Source organism: Marmota marmota, unplaced genomic scaffold (assembly GCF_001458135.2).
Source record: "Marmota marmota marmota unplaced genomic scaffold, marMar, whole genome shotgun sequence".
NCBI lineage: Eukaryota > Metazoa > Chordata > Mammalia > Rodentia > Sciuridae > Marmota > Marmota marmota.
Window position 1 is genome coordinate 1,914,409 of NW_025999944.1, and position 25,162 is coordinate 1,939,570.

Here is a 25,162-nt window from a genome sequence, read left to right on the forward strand (position 1 = left end):
AGTGTGGTGAGATGAGCCCATGCCAAGGAGCATGTTTGGGAAGAACCTCATGCCACATGAAGGGTTAGGAGGGAATGTCTAGCTGAGAACTTAAACTCTATGGCTTTTCAAATATAAGGATCTGGGAGGTCGACCCATGGATCCTAATTAATCGTCTCGCTCCCTTCTGTGAGGCATTCTCAAACTGACTGAAACCAGGACAGATGAAAATCAGTCTTGTCATTTAAAAGAGCACAGTCATGGTTGACAGACTCCTAAATGTAATCTCCTCCCCTAAAAATTAATCTTTAGTTCTAAATGTCACACTGGTATCAACCTTTGAAGTGAAGACTGGCCGTAATGCTGTTGAAATGACAGCTCTTTAACTGCCAGTCCCACATCAGTAAGACCCCGGCCATAGGGTGAGCATAGATGCCCACGCAAGAATCCATGCACTCGTGTCTGGAAGGGCTTGAATGAGACACGCTGCTCTTGGGGAATATTTTGAAGAAAGGGTTTCCATTCCAAATCACCCATCCTGGTTGGCAGGCCCTGAACCTGCCTGGCAGAGTCACCAGCCCTGCAGCGTCCCCCACAGAGAGGGCACTGTTTGTTTTCTCTGTAGGGACAATGAGTTGCTACTTTTCTTCCTGGTATTTTTAAGACATGCCATTTCCCCTCCAATCTAAGATATTTCATTGCTGTACATTGCTTCTTTATAGCAAGGACAAGAACTTCCACGTGACCCCTTTTGTGCAAGTTAGCACTACTCATTCCATGCAAATAGAAAACAAAAGAGTGTAGTAACAATGGTATTCACACTGCCCCCACTACCCACCGAGAGGTAGTAGCTCAGTAATAGCTCAGAGCCACCCACTGCCCACATTGTCCCTGACCTTGGCTCTGCGCTGTGAGACCAAAGTCCAGGCATGAAGGATGAAGTCGATGGTCTTTGCATTCTGAGGGGCTCAGATCTTTTAAAAATTGATTAAAAAGATTGAATGGGAAATAAGTTCTTATTAGGTTTGTGAAATTATGCATTTTTGAGACTAAGTGGCTTGATTTTTGTCTTTCCTTTGGGTTTTTTATTTTTTCCAGTCACTGCCTTCCCTTTTGCTTAGGGAAAAGGGCTCCATGCCTGTTTCCTGTTCTCTCTCATCCTTATCTTTATTCACCAATTGTATTCCGCCCTCATCGCTGCTCTCCTCAACCTCTACAGGATGCTCAGTCTTAGCAGCATCTCCAAATGAGTCATCTCTGCATTAATTCAACAGTTCAATTCTGAACTGTGCAAAGAGCGCAGTCAGCATAAACAATGACCAGGCACTCTTAAATCATTCTTTATAACGATCCTGCTCTGGTCAAGAATTTAATGCCCGAACTTGTCAATATTCATGGTACAAAATGTCCATCGTACCGGGAGGGAGAAGCATAAGCGTCACCGGTCCTTGCTTACATCCTCTTTGGAAGGTCATTTCATTGTGTTTTATTTCTATAGTTTTGAAGCAAAGTTTATCCAGATGCCTGGGGCCAGTTTCCAAGTCTGTCCTCCTGTGCTTGGTATGGGGACCTGTCACTGTAGACTCCTAGTCGTTTGGTTCTGTGCAGGGGAGGAAGTTGAGGAAGCTGTATTTAGTGATGTGAATTTCATTGCCTTATGTTGGAAATGTGCTGTTTCCATTTGATCAGAACGAACACAGTATCCTTCATGCTACCTCTGTGCTAGTGTAAACTCAGTTTTTGAGGCAGAAAACTTTATCTTCTGTTTTGTTTTTCTCTAGGGTTTTGCTCAAAGTCTCCTAAAAAAGATGTCTCATCGAAGCTCTATTCCTGGATGTGGAGTGACCTTTGAAATTGTCTCCAATATTCCAGAGGTGAAGGATCATATGCAATTTGAATTTACTAAAAATAAGAACTTAAAAAGAGATAACTCCCTGAAAACTCACATATGCAAGAAATACATATTAACTGAAAATGTGTACTCAGGGAAATGCTGGAGGTTTCTAGAGGAATTTCCTAATCTTAACTCAGAACACAATGAATTCGTGGCCTTAGCAGTTCTAGATTGTGTTTTGTTAAAGAAGAGATTTCTTTTGAAAAACACCTCAGCATCTTTTTGCTCACGGCACACTGAAGAAGACAAGAGCATAGTGATGTGGCGTCACCCTCAGGGAGGCAGCCCAACCCGGTGTTGAGATTCGTGCTGGATTTTGGAATCAAACAAGTCTCATTCTTATCTCTTATTAGCAAAGTGACCTTGGGTCAATTACTCTGAATGTAATTTTGTTTTTTCAAATGGGGTTAGTCATACATTCTATGCAGGGTTGTTTTTAAGGGTTAATGAAACAGTGTGTGTAGAATGTAGTCCACATGTCTAGGCAGTAAGTCATGGCTGCTGTGGCCATTGTTATATGAGTATTAATATTTTACTACCACTTTTACTATTTCCCTTTGTGAATTAGTTGAGATATTCTGAGGATTCAGATGATTCTGAGGATTTGGTGATTGAAACATGATGAGCATGTGGCTCATACACACTCCTAGTACTTAAGCCCTGAATTAGCTTCATTTGCTGGGCTGGGCAAGGAAGTGTCCCTCCAGGGACAGAAGTGTGGGTCCTCAGAAGAGGACTCTGAAAACACAAAGGAGTGGTTCCTTCTCCTTCCCTCATTGTCAAAAGGGGAGTGAGAACAGATGGAGTTTCCTGGGGAGTGAAGAGATGGGCACAGGGCACAGCCCCTGCCCTGATCAGCACTGCATCTTGACCTGCATTCCATACCTCAGGAATGTTGATGGATTCTGCTGCCTGTCTGCGTTGCAGGTGGGCAGTGTGTGTTCTAAAGCAGGAGCCAGACCCTGAGAAGGAAACAAGTAGACTGGGTTTTGCTTTAGATCTCTTGTATTGCAAGACACTTTTCTTCTCTCCATTAGTGTCCAATGGTTCTTTTCTAGATTTTTAAAGTTAGACTTAGATAGAAACCATTAACTGCTTAACTGTTTAATTTGGAGCTTTCTGAGCATTTAGAAATTAAGATGTTTGCAGAGTTGAGTCCACTGTGTAATCTTTGGTCTGAAGAAGGATCACTCTCTGTGCTTCATTCATTTGTTTGTAAGATTTTAAACAAGTAAACTTACACATTTTGCTGGAGTCCTAACATTTATTCCCTGTATTTTGTTTTCTGCTTTTTCTCTCTTGGACCTTCACTTTGTCAAAAGGGGAGTGAAGAGATGGGCACAGGGCACAGCCCCTGCCCCTACCTAGGAACTGTCTTCCTTCTTTCCTTTCCCTCTACAGCTCCCTCTTCTTTCCTTGGAGGTTTCTTATTCTCTTTAAAAGTGTTTTTATTTTTCGGGTGATAGTTTAAAAGAGAAAACATGTGGGGCAGTCAGTTTGGAGACAATACCCTCAGGGGATGAGGTGTTGATAGCTAGCTGAGCAACCGAGTGGTAGACCATTGTTTCTACATTATCAAATCCTGATGATAAAGAAAAAGGAAAAGGGAAACTTAAAGCTTGTGTGAGATTAGTCTTAGATGTAAAATGAGAAGAACCTTTATCAAGCTAGGGTTTCATCATGAAAAAGTCCCATGTGTGCCTTGTGTTGCATGTTCCAAAAGCCATGAGAAAGGAACGGTCTAGCCAGACGGCAGCAAGACAGGTTCTGTCTCTCTCTGGGAAACTGCTCCCTACAGCCTCTCACTAGCTCTTTGTGGACTGGTGAGAGGGGTCCGCAGTGCCTAGGAGTCTAGGCCCAGGGGCTCCTCTTGCCTCTCTGGCTAATAGTGGCTGACTCCTCTCTCCATGGTCATCACAGGCCCAGAGGAGACTGTAGGAGGCAGTGTCTTGGTGAACTTAAGCCAGTTGATGAATCCGCCTGTATTTGATCTGTTCTAAGACTCATTTATAGTCTTAAAAAAAGTCCCTGAAATTAGAATGCCTTATAACTGATGGTATCTTAAAATTAATTGGCAGGTCTTTTTCCTTAGTTGTGTATAAATGTTCGTCTTATGTTGATGGCATTTAAGATGTGATAGCATCTGGATGTGCATCGTGTAGTTTTTGGTATAAGAAACTCACAAGTAAATGTAGTTCCTGATTTTCCCTGAGAAGAATTTGCCATGAAGATGTTCTTCTTGAAACAAGGACATCCATGAATAAGATCACATATTAATAGACTCGTGAGTTTCCCGTTCACGTGCACGGCCAGCTCAGGCCAGCTCGCTCAGAGGCGTAGGATGGCCTCTACTGGAAGCAGGCCAGTGAGAAGTTGTCGCCATTCTTCCTTCTGGCTCTGAGCCTGTGGCCCCTGCAGCCCAGAGTGAGGATGGACACTGCGTTGAAGTTCTGCCACCCATGATGGGCTACTCAGTGACCGCTGAAACCCAGCCCTGTCCACCTGCCTCTGCTTCCCGCTGAGTTGTTGGGTCCCTGTGTCTGGCAGGTCATCTTCCCTTCCTCCTGCCCTGAGTTGCCCCAGAGCTGTGTGCCTGCAGTGCTCTTGTCCTAGTGGCCTTATTTCTGGCTGGCCCACAAAGGTGTTTCTGCCCAGTGACCTGTTTTCTGCAGTGGACATAGAGTAGGAGCAGGGTTGTCAGAAGGTGCTTCTGCAGCTTTACCCTTCACGTCAGCTGCTGCCCGAGTTGCCACGTCACAGTTTCTGTGGAAAATTCCGAGTTCCAGAAGCCGACATGAATGGGAGTGTTTGAATCTCTTCCCTTTATCAGTTCAGAACACCTGGAGTGGACCGAGAAGCTCTTGGGCACTGGCATCTGCGCCCTGCTTGATTTCAACAAAAGGTGTTCTCTTCTGCAGGAGGCCCAGGGAGTGGAGGAGCGAGAGGCGTTAGCAAGGATGGCTGCCAACGTGGAGAACCCGGCTTCCGCCGACTCAGAGGCATATATCGAGAAGTACCTGCGGAGTGTGCTGGCCGTGGAAAACCTGCTGACCCTGGATCGCCTGCGCCAGGTCAGCGGTGCCCTTGCTTGGCCTGGTCCTACACCTGTCCAGCGTGATTGCATGTGAATTCTAGTTAACCTTGAATAGCCCAAGTGATGAAATGATGTCATTCTGTCGTGCCAAGTGACAGCCCTCATGTAACCGTGAGGGAAGCCTGCTGCAGACTGGGTTGCTCTGGGTGCACCTGTAACTTGCCTTCCCCTGCCTGTGTTCTGATTCCAGGAAGTGGCCGTGAAGGAGCAGCTGACCGGGAAAGGCAAGCTGAGCAGGAGGAGCATTAGCTCTCCCAATGTGAACAGAGTGAGTAGCTGGCTGGCTCGCGGGGCAGCCAAGACCCTTCTCTCCTCCTTGCTGGGCTAAATGTGGGCGCCTTGAGCCCCCAGGTGACACTCCCTTCCTTTCCTCAAGGACGCCTGGGCCCTTCTTCACTCCACCTCCTGCTTCTGTGGGAGCCCTTTCGTGCCTTCCACACGTTCTCCTGTCTGCCTGCCACCACAGCTAGTGCACCTGTGGGGTCACAGGTGTCTGTGGAGCTAAGCCCAGGGTAGCCACGTGCCAAGGGCAAGCCAGCTTGGCTCCTCAGCTGGAGTCGATTATTTTTATGTTGAAAAGTCTGGAGTAGGTCACACACCAGTTGCTTGCACACTGGGGTAAATGAGTAAAACAGCTTAGGTTTGTTTATAATGGTGGCTTAAGTCAGTTTATTTTTAAAAAGCATAGCTAGAATTTGTTGGTAAATTTTATATAAATTATATTAAATATGGGAAGAATTCTTCAAAAATAAAGATGCTGTGTCTCCCAGATTTCTCTCTTTCCTCATTTTTGATGAAGATGTGGATATGAAAAATACTACTTTGTCCTCACTGCATACCAAGAAAGCTCACATTACAAGTGTGTAGGAAAGAGCAGCTGCCCACAGCCGTCCCGTTGGGAGGGGAGTGAGTGACATAGAAGATTTTGCCCTGGAGAGCCCAGGGCCCATGGTGAATGCCGAATGATATCACCATCAATGTCAGACGGAGAACTAGGACCACTCTCAGATATGTAGAAATGCCACTGTAACTCAAGGTCAATGTCTTCTTATTCCTTCAGAAAATGCTGTATTAAAATACACTGGTACATGCAGAGATATGGCATTTTGGGATCCTACAGTTTAAAATAGATAGTTTGTGAATTTCCATTTACTACTAGCACCCAGAGAAAGGGCTCAGGCCACGGTGGGATGCCTCAGTGCACGCCCACATACTGGTCTGTGATAAGCCTCCCACCAGAACACTATCGGTGACCAGCTCAGTGTTTCCATGTTCCAAGGGCACTGGTCTTGATTTGGTTCTTAGATTAGATGTTTCATGGTGTGAAGGATTGATCCCCTGCCTCTGTTTCTTCCCAGTTGTCTGGAAGCCGGCAAGACCTTATCCCCTCGTACAATCTGGGCATCAACAAGGTAAAGGCAGTCCCTGTTCCTGTCTGTTTCGGTCTGTTTCCATTCAGCCTTCATCTGCTCACCTCTCCCAGGGGAACTTTGCATGCCAGAGTTCTTCCTACTCCTCTGCACTGTGTGACATTTACTGGGAGATATTTAGAGTTCGTTTCTTCTAATCTGCCACAACACCCTCTTATTACTGGGATTAAAAAACAATTTTTTTTTGCTAATATTTCTATCTACACTATTCTCTCATTTCTGCCAGAAAAGGAATTTCATATCAGCTTTTGAATAGTGAAGTATTGGTATAGTGATTCAAAATTTATGAGGAAGAAGAAAATTATATCTGAAAGTTAATAGTGTTTGTTAAAAGGAAGAAAAATCAGGGAACAGAAATTTTATTAGCTAGAATTTACTTATTTTGTTGTTAATACAGCTTTGTCCTGTGACAGAGTTTCCAGCAATAGAAACTCAACACTGTTTACTTGAGGAAGGTTGGTGCTCCTGTACCCATCTTTCTGGAAGCCTGCATGTCATAGTTGGTGCCTGTGTTTTCTGAGGGACCTAGTCAGTGCTGGTGCTGGCCTGTGTCGTGCTCCCTAATAATGCTATGGCCCTGCGTTGCCGGTGATGTTGCTATGTGAGTGCTGTGGCGTGGGCTGCCTCAGAATCACCAGGGGCGAGAGGTCGAAGGGCTTTTCAGTGTCAGTCAGCATGGCCGAGTGGGCTCTTGATGCTCTTTCTATATACTACTCTTTCTCTACTTGATAATTTTTCTTTTCTTTTTTTGATAATTTTTCTATACTCCTTTTGCATATTTGACATTTTCCTTATAAAAATTTACAGTGAAAAAGAAGTTAATAATGAAGGACTTATTTTAAGATCTAGATTATTAGTGGTTTGCCTAAACACACACACACAAACACACACACACACACACGTAAACTACTCTTCTTCACTTTACTGATGCACTACATGTGTGTGGGTCTCTTAGTTCTTATTTATGCTAGAACACTGAATTATTCAATTAGTTCAGCTTAGGACCTGAAGAAAACAGAATTCTTGAAAACTTGATTGTATAGTGTGTGTGTTTTTTTTTTTTTTGGGCGGGGGTACCTGAGATTGAAACCAGGGGTGCTTAACCACTGAGCAACAACCCTTCCTGCCCTTTTAAATTTAGAGACAGGGTCTCACTAAGTTGCTTAGGGTCTTGCTAAGCTCCTGAGCCTGCCTTTGAACTTGTGATCCTCCTGCCTCAGCATCCTGAGCCTGTGGGATTTTAGGTGTGTGCCACCACACCTGGTTTGTATAGTGATTTTTAAATGTGAATGAAGAATGTATCTTAAGGAAAATATAATAAAAAGCATGACTTCCTGTGTTTTGGGAAGTATATATGACCCAGATCTTCCTGCTATCTTTCCTGTCTCCCCTCACTTTCCTTGTCTCAAAACGGAGACGGTCATAGCATCTGTTTCAGAGAGCATGGCTGTGCTTCATCCACACCCAGTGCACAGACCGAGGGACACAGATGCTGCTCTAGAGGTCGAGACACACACAGTGAGAGCACCTGGGAGGCAGTGCCCGCTTTCCAGGCATCCTGCAGGGACTGGGAGGGGACTCAGAGGCAGGGAGGCTGTGTGACCTAAAGGGCTGTGCGGAGGGGCACACAGGCAGGCGAGGAGTCAGAGCCCCTGTTCCCGGCAGAAGCACCCACGTGAACACAGGCCCGGGAAGATAAGCTTGGCCTGTTCACGACAGCACCTGCTGCCAGTCAGGTAGCGGGAGCTGCGGCGTGTGCCCATAGCGGAGGACTTGCTTATAGGGCTAATCCCACTTGCCAAGGAGTGATGGGGCTGGGAGGCCATGGGGGACTGGAAGACAGGGCAGGGATTGGCCTACATTTGAACTGGACAGTTGGCTTGAATGGTCCAGCTGAGCTCTACCTGTTCTGCGCATGCCAGTGTAGTGTGTAAGCTTACACTAGGAAACTATATACAGTGCAAAAGTGAGAAACACTTGTTTGAATTAGAAAGTGGGAGAGCAGCTAGGGGAGGGAGAGAGGAAGAGAGATGGAATGCTATGAGAGATGGACCCCGGAATAGAGAAATGGACTCCAGGAGTCGGTGGACATGAAGGAGGTTGAAGGAGGGAGGATGAGAGTAAGGTCCAGGTTTGGGTGACTGCGAGATCACTGAGAGGTGAACCGCAGGAGGAGCAGGTTTGGGAAGTTCTACTTCTGAGGTAACAAGATTGAAGATGAAGCCAGGGCTGGAGTCAGGTGAGCGAGCCCCAGGGACAGTGGAGACAGTGCAAGGAATTAGGTGTCACTGGGAGCTGTGAGGGAAGGCTGAGAGGTCAGGGTTGGGAGTGCGGGGGAAGTGTTACAAGGAACCCTTCCAGCTCTTGAGAGGGTGCATGAAATGAGGACTGGCAAGACTGCTTGGGACATGGCACGGAGGGTTACTCTGCACCTTTCCAGGGCCATTTCTGCAGGGGGTGGGAGAAGTCAGGGTCTTAGTAGGACATGTAATGTGTTTTTTTGTCAGCTTCGTCATCGCCATGACAAAAAGACCTGGCAAACAGTCAGGTTTCGGAGGTCTCTGTCCATGGTCAACTGACTCCACAGCTCTGGGATCCGGGAGAGGCAGACCATCATGGTGGAAAGGCCTGACAGAGGAAGGCAGCTTAGAGCTCTCTGCTCAACAGGGCCAAATATAATCCCAAAGGAGATCCCCAGTGACCTCCTTCCTCCAGCCACACCCTACCTGCCTACAGCTACCACCCCGTTAATTCATGTTAGTAGATTAATTCATCAACCAAATTACACCCTCATCACCCACTCATTCCACCTCTGAAAATTCTTGCATTTTTTCACACATGAGCTTTTGGGGGACATTCATATCTAGACTATAATATAACTTTAAGTGCATAAAGGGAACATTACACATTTTTGTTGCAGTGCTGGGGCCTTCCTTCCCTTCTTTAGTTCTTGATTTGTTGGGGTGCTTGAGTAACTTGGAAAGAAGAGGAAAGTGTCATTTCCTCTTTTGCTCGTGTTGTGATGCCAGTGTGGGGAGAATGGTCTGGCTCCTCCCTCCCTCTCCATTCCCGTAGCTCTCGACTGTAGCAGAAAGGTCCTGCTTGTGTTTGGGGTTTGCACTGTCCTCTCACACCCACCCTGACTGTAGCAGTCCCCCTCTGAGCAGCAGAGAAGTGTTATTGGGAAAATCAGAGGGTGCTACTTGCCAGTCCCAACAGCACACCCATTTCCACGCGGAAGCATCTTTTTGTCTTCTTTAGAAGCTGAAAGGCTACACCTGAGCTGTAGTCAGCCCCTGGTCATTGCCTCATGTCCAGATCAGGAGGTGAAAGGAAGGTTCACAGGTTAAAATGGGAGCATAGTTGCTTTTGCACAGGGACCAGATGAGGGAGAAGTGCTTTTGGACAGATTATTATGGGTAGGGCTGTGCAGGGACTAAGGACATTCGGGGGTGATAGAGTCAGGATTCTAGCCAAAGGGTTTATGCAAGCTTGCTTGAGGAGGGGAACAGAACAGCCCCATTTCCCACTGAAGGTGCCCACAGTCATCTTACCTTCTAAGGTAGAGCATCTTAAGAAGTTCTTAGGGGCTGGGGATGTGGCTCAAGCGGTAGCGCGCTTGCCTGGCATGCGTGCGGCCGGGGTTTGATCCTCAGCACCACATACAAACAAAGATGTTGTGTCTGCCAAAAACTGAAAAGTAAATATTAAAAAAATTCTCTCTCTTTAAAAAAAAAAAAAAGTTCTTAGGAGGGCACAGTTGTGGCTTAGTGCCAGAGTGCTTGCCTTGCACAGGTGAGCCACTGAGTTCGATCCTCAGCACCACGTAAAAATACATAAAGATTTTGTGTCCATCAACAACTACAATTTTTTTAAAAAAAGGTTATTAGAAAATATAAGTTTTGGGGACTATTATTATTATTTTTTTTTTCGAGAGAATTTTTTAATATTTATTTTTTAGTTTTCGGTGGACACAACATCTTTATTTTATTTTTATGTGGTGCTGAGGATCGAACCCAGCGCCCCGCGCATGCCCGGTGAACGTGCTACCATTTGAGCCACATCCCCAGCCCTTGGGAATTTTTTTAATGCCCTTGGGGTTGGAACCCAGGGCCTTATGCATGCCAGGCAAGCACTCTACCACTGGGAGCTTCATCCTCAGCTCAGTTATTAAGTATTTTTTAAGTTATGTCTTCTCACTAGGAATGTGAGGAAAGAAATCTTTCCTTCTAGCAGCAGCAAGGAGTAGAAGCAGCTCGCCTGGCTTTTTAAAGGACCCACCATTGCACTGAAATGCGTGTGTCACAAATGCACTAGAAGTTTCCGTTCCTTTCTATTTGGTATTTGAGGGGGTTTCCAGTTGCTTTATTCTCAAAAAATTCATGTTTGTCTCTCTTTTTTTCTTTTGGAGACTATCTGCATTCCTCAGTTTTCAGAGATCCAGGGACAGGTGGCGAATCCAGTGGGTTTTCCTAATGAGCAGGATAGGATGTGAGTGCTATCCTGCTCTCTCCGCCTTACCATGCTTGCTCTTACTTTCAGTATACAAGTGCATTTTTAAATGTGGATTTTATAGGCTGCCTGGATAGGACACTGTACTAGCACTTAGGCTTTTGTGAAAAATGACTTTGGTAATCAGTGTGTATGATTCCTGGCAAATGTTTTGGCCCCAACTATTTGTAAAAGTATTTATCTGTCAAAAACCAATTTGAAGCAAAATCAAAAACAGGAATTAAGGCATCTTACTGAATGTCGGAGGTTCTGGAATGTAAGAAGTTGGAGTTAATTCATATTAAATAAATAATGCAAATAATTGGAAGCTGTGGGTAAGGGAAGGGCAGGTGGAACAGAATACTGGCAGAAGTACTCTGAACGTTTGTTTGGCCCCAGAATTTTGTGCATCTTGGTTTCCGTGCATGAAAGCACTTAATGTCCAGGAGAGTCAGATCAGAAATACACCTGTTGTATACGTACAGTTGTGGGCTTGTAACTCTGAAGATGTGTTTGAAATCACCCATCATTATATCTCCATTAGTTACATCTGCCCTGCAGTCTTGCACGAGGCTATTTCTGGGTGCTCTGCTTCTGGTCCCTGTGTTACTCCTGATGTGGGTGACAAGTCAGAACTGCAGGTTAGAACCCAAGTGCCGTCTTGCACATCACACCCCCAATACAAAAGCTATCCAGTTGGTGGACATAGTGTTTAGAGGCAGGAGAGGCCACCAGATAGCTTCTAGTCTCCGCCACCCCCCACCGCCTTAGTCGTCAGTTAATATCATACTAGAGTCATTGGAGCAAGAGTGACAATAAAAGGGTGATTGGGAGGAGGAGTGGCGGGCTCTGGTCGGTGTGGGCGGTTGGGGTGAGAGGAAGCAGAATGGTCCTACAAACTCACAGTTTTGCCTAATAACACTTTGATGCAGGCCAGCCTGTTTGGCATGCCCTTATTTATTGATGCTCCAAAATATGAAAACTGGAATTTCTTTATGAGCTCCATCAAGATTGAATTAATGAACTGATTAATCTTCAGAAAATAGAATTCAATTATTCCAAATTTTTAATTTACCTATAGTTAAAAGAAATCACCCTTGAGATAAGTCTTTCAATTAAAAATATAAAATATGACCCCTAATTGAACTGATATTGCTGTTTACTGTTACTGGATGTTTCATCATTATTGTGAGGAGATTTTTATAGGCATAATGAAAACTTAGCAGGCTTTTTATGACCATCTACCAATAGATATTTAGTGCAAACTTAATTTCAGCCTGTTGCCTGTCTTTCCACCTCAAAGCTGACTGTGCTTTGAGGTCTTTTGCAATGCAAAGAAAACTATCAACAAAGATATTATTATTTTTAAAGCCAGGTTACAGGAAATTATATTTTTGTAATGTGGTACATTTGTCATCTTCTGATTGGAATTTTTAATGAAATTGAAATTAGTCAATAATTTGGGTGATATTCGGTTAACAAAACTGAGCTGTGTTTTGGCACCGTCACTCCCTGAGACTGTCAATATTCGGCATAGTGCTGTTGCAGGCTGATGCCAGACATGAGTCACTTCCTTCATTGCACTGGAAGATACTTTGGACTTGAAATGTCACTGGGGAGAAGATGGGGACAGGAAACCTGTAGGTGCCCACTAGGACCAAGCCATGTCTACAGGTCTGCTGGGAGCCCCCCTGGCTCTTGCCCTGCTGACTTTGCCTTGAGCACAGTGCCAGCTCCAAATGATTGCCCATTGCCATCTGGAAGGGGATTTTATTTCTTTGAGTTCTGAACAGATAATCCCTGATAGTCATGGAGCTCATCTGGAGATTCAGATGGAGCAGGGTCTTCTCTCTGGTGTCTCCCCATTGTGGCCCATTCTGGAGTTCAGTGGACATGCAGAATGTTAGAAAGACACCAGAGTTTGATCTTGTTAGATTCCAGGTGATGCAGGTACATGCCACTGTGGTAGGAGTAGAAAGATATCACAGTCTTTCACCTTGAGATTTGACCTGTTCAAGAGACTCGGCAGTTTAGTGTCTTTCAAAGCCCTTTTATTTATAGTGCTGAGTTCATGTCCCTCTGAAGTGCATTCAACTGGGTTGCTTTTTTACCTTCCCCTAACATTTCAAGGAAGAGGGGAAAACTGTAGAGCATCTAAGTATAGCAACATTTTTTTTAAAAAAATATTTGTTCTTAAGTTCTAGGTGGACACAGTATCTTTATTTTATTTTTATGTGGTGCTGAGGATCGTACCCAGTGCCTCGTTCATGCTAGGTGAGCACTCTACCACTGAGCCACAACCCTAGCCCCTAAGTGTAGCAAATTTGATAGAAAAGTTGTACACCCGCTGCCCCCAGGGGAAAGTATGTGTAGCCACTCCCTGAACACAGATTTCAGGTGTGGCCAGGAAATGGCTGGGTAGTGCAGGAAGGAAGAAGACTGCACAGTGAAGGATTTCAGTGGAGCGTCGCCCCAGAGCGCTGTGGATGTCAGCAGAAGGAGGGAATTGTATCATCAGATTTCCTCTTTCCTGGGAAGCAGAGCTCTTGAAGACCCCTGTCTTCGGGCAGCCTGTCAGATTCCTCCAGACTGTCATGACCGCGAAGGTGGCTGGGCACAAGTGCTGCACGTCTCCCTCTCTCATTGTCCGAGGGCCAGCAATGTGGCTCAGGCAGCATCTAAGCAGCATTTAGCCTTTGAGGTGGTCTCACTTGGAATATTTGGATGTGGGGCAAGAAGAGTTACCGTTTCCATCTGCTGTGGTGTGGCATCTCGTGGGGAGTCCCTGCTAGGCAATGTCCTCAGAAGCTCTCTGAGCCCTGAGTGTGCCTGGTCACTGGACCATCCTACATCAAACAGCCCAGGTGCTGATTCTAAGAATTTGCTAATGATACTTAGCTTTCCTAAGGGACAGAGTGTGGCCATGTCAGCTGCCAAATGAGGAAGAAAATGAAAATAAATTTATTTTCAAATTAAGTAAGTTGTCTTCAGAACAACTTGTGTGAACTTGACACTAAACAGAGCATGAGGCTTTTCTTCCTCTGTGAAGCTCTGAAGACTATTGACCTTGGTGTTCAGACACCTGATAGTGGTAGCCCAGGGTACACAAAGCTGCAGCCTCCCAGATAATTTTTTTAAAATATTTTTTTAGTTGTAGTTGGACACAATATCTTTATTTATTTTTTTAATGTGGTTCTGAGGATCGAACCCAGTGCCTCACACGTGCCAGGCGGGCGTGCTACCGCTGAGCTACAGCCCCAGCCCCCCAGACAGATAATTAAATCTAAATGCAGAAAAACACTAGGAAAGTGTTAAAGTATGTAAATCAGCATATGATCCCTAGTAAGGCAGATGAATTCTCCTGCAGTGCAGGGTTGAGGGTCCACATTCCCCTCCCATGTCCGGCCTCATAGTACGTGCTGAACACATACCATTTTAAATGCTATCAGTGCTGAGTGAGTTCCTAGGGAACAGTGGCATTCTCGAAGGTAAACGTGATCCATTTCACTTAAGGCTTATTGATTTTATGATCAGTACTTAGGTTGCTGCTAAAAGCAGATAGGTTCCCAATATACATCAGAAACCTGGGAGGCCTGCCCGCTCAGTGGGTCCTGCCATGCTGTTTCTCAGGCATGCTCTGGCCAGCTCAAGCTAACCATTAGGCTCACTCTTCTGTGGAATGCTAGCCTAAAATACATTCAGTACCATAATTAAGCTCTAGTGAAGAAGTCTGGGCAATTATCAGAGGATAAAAGGAATTTAAGATCTATTAAAAATTTGAGGCTTGGTACTGTGCAGTCCAGAATTTGTACTTGCACAAACTAAATGTGAATAGGTGGAAACACCCAGTCCTGGGGAGGAGGAAGAGCCCCCTTCCAAAAGAGCCTGTTTCTGGGCTTCAGTTTCAAAGTAGAGTGATAAAGGGGGTCTTGAGCAAAAAAGCAAGAATAGCCTTAGAAACAGAACTTAAGGGGGGAGAATTGATTTCAAAAGGATTATTCTAATCTGTCCATCTGTTTTTAGTAGGTAGCAGATGTTAGGGTGGACTCATTGGCAGGCTGTGAAGTGGGCCATCCGCCTGTGAGGTGGTATCATCATCTCAGGGGATTTATGGTGTGAGCAGGATGAGGAGTGTGAAGTGCTCTGTGAGCCAGCTTGGGTCCAGTAAAGAGAACATGGCTGTAGTAACATATAACAAGGATTTTTCTTGAGTATCTTTAATTTGTTAATTGATTAATCTGAAACAAAATGACCAATTTTTTCCTTACCAGGGCCGGTGGGAAAGTCAACAGGATGTATCCCAAACAACGGTTTCCAGAGGAATAGCTCCAGTCCCCCCTGCCCTCTCTGCTTGTCCCCAAAATAACCACTCGCCAGATCCAGGTAAGTCATCTTTTCGTCTGTCAATCGCTGATGTGAAATCTGAGCATCTTTCAAGAGTTTCTATCAGAATTTCTTGCTGGATTACCAATGTTCTACCAGCGACCATCTCCAGTGTCCCCTTTCTTGTCTTAACGTGTTGAGCTGAGTGGGCTTTGGAGAGTGGATTCATCCTGTGTTTCTCTCGTGGATACCCCTGGATCCTGGAGTATTGTCCTCTGACTCTATTTGCTATTTTTGTTGGGATTTCTGTGTGTGTGTGCTGTGTGACTATGTACAAGTTTTTATTTTCTTATATTCATATCTTTGTCAGGTTTTTGTATCATGATTGCATTGGCCTCATAAAATGGCTTGGGAGATGCTTCTCATCGTTTTCTGGAAGGGTTTATGTATGATTGGTGTCACTTCTTCCTTAAATATTTGACAGAATTCCCTAGTGACACTGTCTTGGGCCTGGAATTTAGTTTGTGGGAAGATTTCAAATTATGACTTGAATTTCTGTACTACTGACAGTGTTATTTTATTTTTTGTATTCCTTCTGGGTCAGTTTTCACAAGTTAGGTTTTCCAAGGAATTTTGCTATTTCATCCAGATTATTAAGTTTATTTGCATAAAAATCACATCACGTTACTGTTCTTTTAGGATTTGTAGGCTCTCCCATGCAGTTCATTCTTTTTATTCTGTTGATGATTAATTTTTTTCTGTTTCCTAAATACTTTTGCTACAGGTTTATCAGAAGCAATAATTTCACAGAACCAACTTTGGGCTTTAATTTTGTTTATTATTATTTTCTATTTCTTTGGTTTTAAGAATTTCTTTCTGTCATTTACATGTGTAATCGGTGCTTTCATTGTTATTCTACTCAGAATATTTTAAAATTTCTTTGATTCTTTGAAACATGTTACTAGCATGCTAATTCATTTGTGTATATTTGGGAGTATTTTTATTTTCTAATTAAATTCATTTTGATTCTTGAATATTTCAGTCTCCAGATGTTATAAAATGCACTTGGCAATGGTATTCTTTTTGCTTTAAAACAGCCACTTGTTGTTGAAGGAGATTAGGGCATATAGGCAGGTGGCGATCTGCTATGTCCCCATGTCCATTGCTTGTGGCCCTGTTCAGCCCTTTCTGAAGACCTTGTTTTTGTCCAATTTCACTTTTCTTTAGCCTGAAGAATCTGTAGTACTTCTTAGTGTAGTTCTCCTGAAGAGAAAAGCTCTCTTAAGTGTCTTTATTTCACTGTTTTTTTTTTTCTTTTTCCTTTTAAAAAGGCTATTTTGACCAGATAGAGAATTCTGGGTTGCTGGCTTTTTTCTTTTAGCACTTCAGACCTCTTTTTTCTTTTAGTGCTTCAAGACCTCTTCTCCCAGGCCCCTCCATGCTGAGAATTCAGCTATCATTTGTGTCACTTGCCCACATGTAATACGTCTGTGTTTAGTTGGTTTTTTCAGAATATCTCCGTATCTTTGTCTTTAGCATTGTACTATGAATTGCTTAGTTAGAGTTTTCTTAGTATTTACCTTGCTTGGGTTTCACCAGTGTTCTTGGTTTGATGTTTTTCAATAAGTTTGAGAAAGTTTTAGCTGGTTTTCATTAAAAATTTCTTTCCTGTCCCTTTCTGTCTCCACTCCTCCCAAGATCCTAGGTGAGGGTGGAGCTCACAGTCTCTGGTGGTGTTGTTCCTCCTCCTCCTCCTTCTGCTCTTCTTCTTCCTTTTTTTTTTTTTATGTTTTCATCTCATATCTTCTGGTTGGATAATGTCTTCTGCCATTTCCAGTGTTCTCTTGAGCACATCCAGGGAATTTTTTATTTCTGCTATTGTTCTTTTCCTGTAGAATTTCCATTTACTGTTGATTTTTTTTTTTTTTTTGGTTTTGATTTCTCTGCTGATATTCCCTGTCTGTGCATGTGTTAAACCCATCTTTTTAGTGTCCTTGAACTTGATTATAAAAGCTGCTAAATCAGACAAAAGCTCCTATTTCTGCTGACTCCTGTTTCCTCGACTTGGGTCATAGTCGATGAGTTTGACCTGTGTAACTTGCACCCTGCTCAAGATTAGGAATTTGCATGGTTCCAGTCAGCCCCACTCCCCGCAGCCAGCCCCTGTTCTGACTGCTGGAGATTGCTTAGGCAGTTTCACGTAAATAGAGTATGCGCTGTCTATGCGTCTGGCTCTTTTGTTCAGCACATGTGTTTGTCTTACATATTGTTGCTGGCATTAGTAATTAACTTCTATTTCTGAAATATCTCACAGTCACAATTGACTTTATCACAATTTTTTTAATATTTATTTTTTAGTTGTAGTTGGACACAATACCTTTATTTTACTTAATGTATTTTTATGTGGTGCTGAGGATTGAACCCCAGGGTCTCGCAAGTGTGAGGCGAGCGCTCAACCACTAAGCTACAACCCCAGCCCCTTATCACAGTTTTTAATCATTTTTTCCTGCTCACAAACATTTGAGTGTTCCCGGTTTGGGGCTACTAAGAAGAATGCTTATTCTTGTACAAATCTCAATGTGAACATTTTTCTGAAGTAAATACTTAGGAGTGAAGTTGCTGGGTTATGGTGCGCCCTAGGTCTGAATTCCCTAAAGTCGTTGTGCTGTGCTCACAGTTGCAGGCAGGGCTGAATTGATTGACATGTTTGCTGTTGGGCTTTGCTCATCTTTGGTCTCGAGTCCCACTCTGTTCTGGGTTTAGATTCTTCTGTGGTGACACATATCCATCATTGGTGCTTTTAGCAACTGTCTTTTACTAACAAACCCTTGTTTCTTTTCAATGTTAAAGTTTTTATTTTGGTCTCACTTAGAAACCCTTTTTTTGCAGAAACTATCAAAGGTACACATGTAGAAGAAGTAACGTGATGTGCTGGCAAACACCCACCTCTTGATTTCCATCCACCCATGACCAGTGTGACTTGCCTATGCTCCTACCTCCTTCGCCCCTTATCTCTTGTGAGATGTGCAGCCTTTGATTGGTTCTCAGCCTTTGATTGGTTATGGATCATCCTCCCTCTGGAATGTTAGAGCTCAAGATTGTAAATTTTCCCTCAGCCTTGAGATGATTAGTTCTTGTAGCTTTTTATGTATCTTGAACTTACTTTTCTTTTTTTCTCTCCTCTGTTTTTGCCTTCTTGTAAATTATTTGACTTTCCCAAGTTCAACTGTAATGTACCCCCTGGTGCTGGAGCCATCTCTGCTTTACCTTCTTAGAGGTTGCTCTTGTGATTACAGTAGGTCCTGCGCTTTCACAGCTAACATTACACTACTTTGTGTGAACTTTGGAAACTTCACAGCTGTATGAGCCCATTTACCAACCGAATTGCCAGGAAGCCTGGGGCCCTCAAGGTTCGCGTGGAGTGAGGTCTGGGTGCGCTGGGCACCTCTGTTCAGGGAAAACGTCTATTCTTCAAGGTGGCTGCTTGCTCTTTTTAAGCTGTTGTGTGGATATGGTGTTCTAACATTTAGGATTTGGAGTAGATTTTCCTATAAATTAGTAAGGGGAAGGAAATCTTATTACATCACAGGTATCGTCTGCACCTCTTAGCCTAGCCTTTAGTAGCTGACAGCAGGTAAGAAGATAGTTAGTTCAGACCTCTCTCTCTTTTAAAAATAACTGAATACCACCATTCTCCTGAAGGTCAAGTTCATCATCTTTCTTTAGTAAATAGTGATGAGAAACTTGAGTCTGTAGGACTTAGTCATGGACTGAAAGCCTAAAGTCTGTAAGGAGACTTACACCTGTATGCTGGCAGTTACGTCACTGAAAAGCTGAGCCCCCTTTGATTCTAGGGCAGAAGTTATTTGTTGACAAGGACTCAGGTGGATTGTCTTCTGATACTGCATATTAGGAGCACTGCATATTAGAACCTTCTAGAGGCCCCCAGTTACTGCTCTTTTACTGGTAGTGGAAACACCATGTGTTTGAGGATAACTGATGATACTCTCTTTTTCTAATATTAGTCTTTTAAGGATGCTTTTTAAAATTTATTTTGTTAGATTTTCTTACAAATAATATTTGGCAAATTCGCAAGAAAGAAATGTCTGTGTCATTGTTTTGTTTCATCTTGTGCCTTTCAATCTTGTTGACAGGGCTTGGTAGCCTAGCAGCCTCCTACTTGAATCCAGTAAAATCCCTGGTGCCACAGATGCCAAAGCTGCTGAAGTCCCTTTTTCCTGTCCGCGATGACAGAAGGGGCAAACAGCCACCTCCCCTTGCACATCAGGTAAAAAGCGTCGAGAAGGCAGCAGTGTGTTTTCTGATAGGTCGCCGGAGAGTGACTCTGTCACTAGAGCTAGAGGGAGAGGGACAGCAAAACGGGGCGTTAAGACTGGGCTTTCAAGCCTGGTAAAAGCTTGTGATAATTTCTCTTCCATTCTCTTCAGAGATAACAGAGCTGTTTAAACTTATTGACACGCTCCATCCTTTCTGCTTTTAAAAATGCCAAGTACGCTACTAATGTGATTTATGGTAATATCACTTAGAGCAACAATAGTAAAATTTATGGAGTGCACTTAGTGTTGTTTGTGTATTGCCAAGTAGAAAATGTAATTCTATTTTTAATTCTTGATTTCATTTCTCTTTTCAAACAATTTTATGTCACGACTGTCCTTCCCTTTCAACCTCTGCTTCCTCTACTGTGGATAATCTCTTCTTTTACTTAAAAGTGATCACCTATTTCCTTTTTTTGGCTCTACCTCGCCCTAGAATAAGTGTTGGAGAAAATGTTAAAGGGTTTCCAAACATGCAGGAAGCTATTCTTATGCAGTAATGGCGAATGGGAACCCTTGGAAATGCAGTTTCTAGCCTTACATAGGTGTTAGCTCAGCAGAAAGTGATAAACGAGGTTTTACTTACACTCACTTGGAAGCACCAGGACAAGTGCCATCATTGGGGGTGGTTTTGACATCAGCACTTCCATATTATTTAAAAAAATTTTTTTTTTTGTAGTGGTAAATGGACAGAACGCCTTTATTTTATTTGTCTATTTTTATGTGGTGCTGAGGATCGAACCCAGTGCCTCATGTATGCTAGACAAGTGCTCTGCTGCTGAGCTATAGCCCCAGCCCTCCATATTCTTTGGTGCATTCCAGTTGCAGAAATGCAGGTCAGTAGTTGTCTGAGACTCAACTATTTACAAGAATTTTCTAAGTTTATGAAGGCATATTCAAGGAAAGTGGGGTTGGTTGTATAAGGCTGCTGTGTAGATACGTAATTTTTTCAATCTAGCATTATATAAGCATGTACGTAAGAATATACATGGAGTGAATGAAAAGACTTAAACATCGGGATTCTGGAAGTGTTTAAACTGTATTCACTGCAGCACATAAACAGTGCTCGGTAGTTACTGATATGAACTCCGGCCACGGGAGGGGTGGGGCAGGCAAAGGTGACTCTCCCCATAGTTTGTTGTCATGTGTGCTAGTCTCCTCTTAACTTCCTGTCAGTGTTTCATGAAGTAAGGGTCATGAAGTGTCTGAGTTACCAAAAAAAAAAAAAAATGCATTTTCTCAGCTGGGCTCGGTAGCACATGCCTGTAATCCCAGCGGCTCAGGAGGCTGAAGCAGGAGGATTGCTAGTTCAAAGCCAGCCTCAGCAAAAGTGGGGCACTAAGCAACTCAGTGAGACCCTGTCTCTAAATCAAATACCAAATAGGGCTGGGGATGTGGCTCAGTGGTCAAGTGCCCCTGAGTTCAATCCCCAGTCCACTCCACCCTCCAAAAAAAATGCATTTTCTCAGACTGCCCTGGTGACTCACAGCCCACCTGGGGACACTGTCTGATCTGTATTGATGAGCTCTGAGGTGATGCTTATCATGTGGAGTTTAATAGCCACTTTTTTCTGTTGCTGTTCAGTTAAGGCGGTAATCTAAATTGAAGGAAGTTGGAATGCCTTTAAAAGTCATGGGATCAGCCCACTGTGGTCACAATTATTTTTAAACTGTTTTCAGTTTTTGATGTAGCATGTCAGAGCACCTGCCAGTGGGAACTTGTTTGTACACTCACTGTGCTGGCAGGAGGCGACTGGAGATGTGGAGAGCAGCAGCGTGTCAGAAGCAGATCTTTGGTGATGGGAAGAGAACTGCAGTATGTCATGTCCAGGATGAGAAGTTAACTTGAAATGTGTTATTGAAATATTAGCAATTTATGTTCGTTTACTCAAGTGTATTTATTTTTTGAGCACATATGAGCAAAGGTATTGAGGGAATGGGCCTTGAGCAAATATTTCATAGTTTATAAATATGTGAAAACATAGCACCGAAGCTGGTCTGAATGAGGATAGATGTCCAGTGGTCCAACTCTTTCCTCTGGTTTGTGAAGATGCCACTCCCTTTTCTTGCCAGCACCAGTCCTGTCTCTGTCCTCATCCCCGACTGCATTAGCATAAAGCTCTCAGCTGACCTGCTGCCCTCTGCCCGTCCTCTCTGGCCTTTCCTGGGTCTGTTTCTTCCATCAAGCCTCTGGTGTTCAGTGGCCATGGCTGTGTGGGCATTTTTTTCTTTCTTGGTCTCATTCTGTCCCATGGCTTTACCATAGTGATACAGAGTAGCCAATGGTCTTTCACAGCTTAGGCTGTAAACACATCAGTCCCCAGCTTGAAACCTTCCTTGGAAACAGAATAGAACCTAAGTTCTTCTGTAGTTGGTGCACATCCTCGGTGCCCTGACCTTTAATCGTTATTTCCTTTCTTCTCTGCAGTCACCTTGCTGAATTGTGTCTGTGCCTTTTTGTCTCACGAACACAGCAGTCTCACGGGTTCTGGCGCTTGTCTTTCCTTCTGCTGGGAGTGCTCTCTCCAGAGTCCTTGCAGGGCCAGGAGAGCGGCAGCCATTTCAAGGAGGCATAGTTTACGGTGGTGTTTCTTCACCACCAACTGAAACAGGCTCCACCAAACACACACACTATATTCTCTTGATTCTTTTTCTTTTTTTAAATTTTATTTTATTTTTTTATGTGGCACTGAGGATCGAACCTAGTACCTTACCCGTGCTAGGCAAGTGCTCTACCACTCAGCTATGGCCCCAGTCCCATCGATTCTACTTCTTACTGGGAGTTATGGTTAGGTTTATATGTTTGTTGAAGTAAACCTTGAGGACAGAGCTTCCTGTGCTGGCTGGGGCCTGACATGTATGACACACAGTATGTATTGGTTGGCTCACCATTGACATGTATACAGACTGCAATACCAGACTGCACAACAGTGGCATTCAGTGATAGAAGGGACCATGTTTACAATTAGAGGTGAGAGAATCAGCTGAATGGGGGCTTGGGACATCCAGACCTGTTTATTAAATTTCTTCAATAGAAGTGTCACTAAAGAATATTCCTGAAGGCAGCCAGGCATGATGGCACGCAGTCTGTAATCTCAGCAACTTGGGAAGCCAAGGCAGGAGGATCAGAAGGTCAAATCCAGCCTCAGCAACTTAGAGATCCTGTCTCAAAATAAAAGGTAAAGAGGGCTGGGGTGTGGCTCAGTGGTAAATCATCGCTGGGCTCAATATCCAGGACCGTAAAAAGAAAGAATGTTCCTGAAGGAGAGAAAAACTTTAGCTTTTCATTTGGGAATCAGCTGATCAAAGACCCTCGTGTTCCCCTCATTTTACTGACAGTCTCTGGTGAAGCTCTGGGAGAAGTCGGTGTCTGTGGAAATGACTTCTCACAGCATCCAGGCCTCTCCTGCCTGGTCATCTTAGAGACTGAGCCGCGAGTGCCGCCGAAAGCACAGGAGCCGTGAGAGCTGGTGGCCTGCTGACACATCCTGCCCTGCTTGTTTCTAGTGATCGTCTCCTTCACTGGGCACTTCTGAGTGGGCACTTTTGATACCTACAGTTTGAGATTCTCACAAAAAAATTCTACTCCCCTCCCGCTTGCTGAACAAGGTCTTCTTCCCGTGTTTGACTCTGAGCTCTCTGCTGAGTCCGGGTGAGGTGGGGCGAGGTGGTCTTTCCTTCTCCTGGGCCTCCTCCAGGCTGGGCAGCTCAAGAGGTCTGTGCTGTTCCAGATAGAAGTGCTCTGTCACCCTGCGTCTTGTCAGGGCCTGTGCACGGTGGGGAGCCCAGAAGGGAGCAAGTTATTCTTGGACTTGAAAATAGTGGAACTCTGTCTTTCTCATCTAAATCATATACTTCTACCAAAGTAGCCTATGATTATGCCTTTTTTGTTTGCTTTTTGGAAGAAGCATCAGTTCTTTGTGCTTCTTGTCAGTTAACGATGCTGGAATTTTTTGGCGATTTTTCCTCTCTTCAAGGTAGTTCCTTTTCCCTTTTATTATTATGTTGTCTAACTGAAGTGTACAAATACTAAATGAAGAACTTCAGATTCATTTCTAAAATTTTCATTTTGATTTTTAACATTCCTGGGATATCAGGATCCTTGTGAGTTTTTAAAAGAACATTTTAGCTATCATCTGCACACCTTTTAAAGCTCCCCATCTGCATTCCAGTCACCAATGTTGAACATTATTAGGGACTAAAGCAGAGTCCTGTCATCTGCAAGGAGAGGCCACAGAGTGCCTTCCTCTGCATCAACAATCGAGGACATCTAGAACAAAACAAACGCTGATGACACTTGCTGGATGACCCTGTCCTCTGCCTGGCTCTGTCATTGCCGTGTGCAGGCACGTAAGGGTGCAGGCACGTAACGATGCACCTTAGCAGCAGCTTGGAGAGACTCACCAGCACTGGAGGCTTCCTCTCTGTTCTGATAATCTTTTACTTGCTGCTAATGCCTGTTACACCCATTTCAGGGGTCCCTACAAAAGATCTTTAAATTAACATGACCAGACATTTAGATGTTGAGAACAACATCAAGTGCAGATCAGTGGGTGAGTGCAGTGGCGCACACCTGTAATCTTGCACCTTGGGAGGCTGAAGCAGGAGGATTGAAATTTTAAGGCCAGCCTCAGCAACTTAGTGTGACACTGTCTCACAATTAAAAAAAAAAAAAAATACAAAGGGTTGGGAATGTAGCTCAGTGGTAGAGCACCCCTGGGTTGGTTCAAGCCCCATTATTGGGGAGAGGGAATACAAATCAGAGCATATGACTCAAATTAATTCTATAGTACAGAAGCATATAAATATCATTATTAATATCAATAAGACTTAGAGATAGTAAATAAATAGTAATATTACTTAAGTTTTATAATGTGAAATGGCACAAAAAACTAAAATCTCCAAACGATTTGGGAATACACAGAGACGGTACATGGTAACCAAACAGATTATGTTCATTAACATGTGCATCATTTTAAAAACCATTTCTCTTTCCATTTCCCACCTATGATGAAAAAAATTAAGAAGACGTCCTGTGTTACAGCTTTTTGTTGCTGTGACCAGAATACTGACAGGAACAACTTGGAGGAGGAAAAGTTTATTTTGGGCTCATGGTTTCAGAGTCTCAGCCCATGGCTGGCTGACTTCATTGCTCTGAGCCTGAGATGAAGGAAAGGTGAGAGAGAAAGAAGCCAGGGACAAGATATAGTCCCCCAGGGCACGCTCCCAGTGACTGCATCCTCCAGCCATGCCATGCCCCACCTACCTGTAGTTACCATCCAGTACGTCATTCAAATGATCCAACCATCGGATGGATTAATCCACTGCTGAGATGACCACTTTTCATAAACTAATTGTTTTACTTCCGAACATTTTGTTGTCTAACACATGAGCTTCTCAGGGGATATTAGAGGCGGAAACCATAACACTTCCTTTTAATGTTTCTATCCCAATTTAGTTTGGAGACCTAAATCTCCTTCTCTGAGACAGTTCTGGCAGTGAAGATGCCCATGTCGTCTCCCTTAAACATCCATACCCGCTGGGGTTCTCTTTGGTGTTATCAATGACACTTAGAGTCCTGTGTGTGGTTCTGTATGTATCATGCTGAAATACAGTGA

General features: G+C 43.8%; 1 protein-coding gene across 1 annotated transcript in view; it reads left to right on the forward strand.

Annotated features, from left to right (window-relative positions):
* The window catches only part of Kif13b (kinesin family member 13B), a 148,883-nt gene that overhangs the window by 105,602 nt on the left and 18,119 nt on the right, over positions 1-25,162 (forward strand). Inside the window, 6 exon segments of the mRNA XM_015499423.2 lie at positions 1,761-1,853; positions 4,792-4,944; positions 5,158-5,235; positions 6,326-6,379; positions 15,160-15,271; positions 19,366-19,499. Of these exon segments, the coding sequence (XP_015354909.2) occupies positions 1,761-1,853; positions 4,792-4,944; positions 5,158-5,235; positions 6,326-6,379; positions 15,160-15,271; positions 19,366-19,499 (624 nt within the window).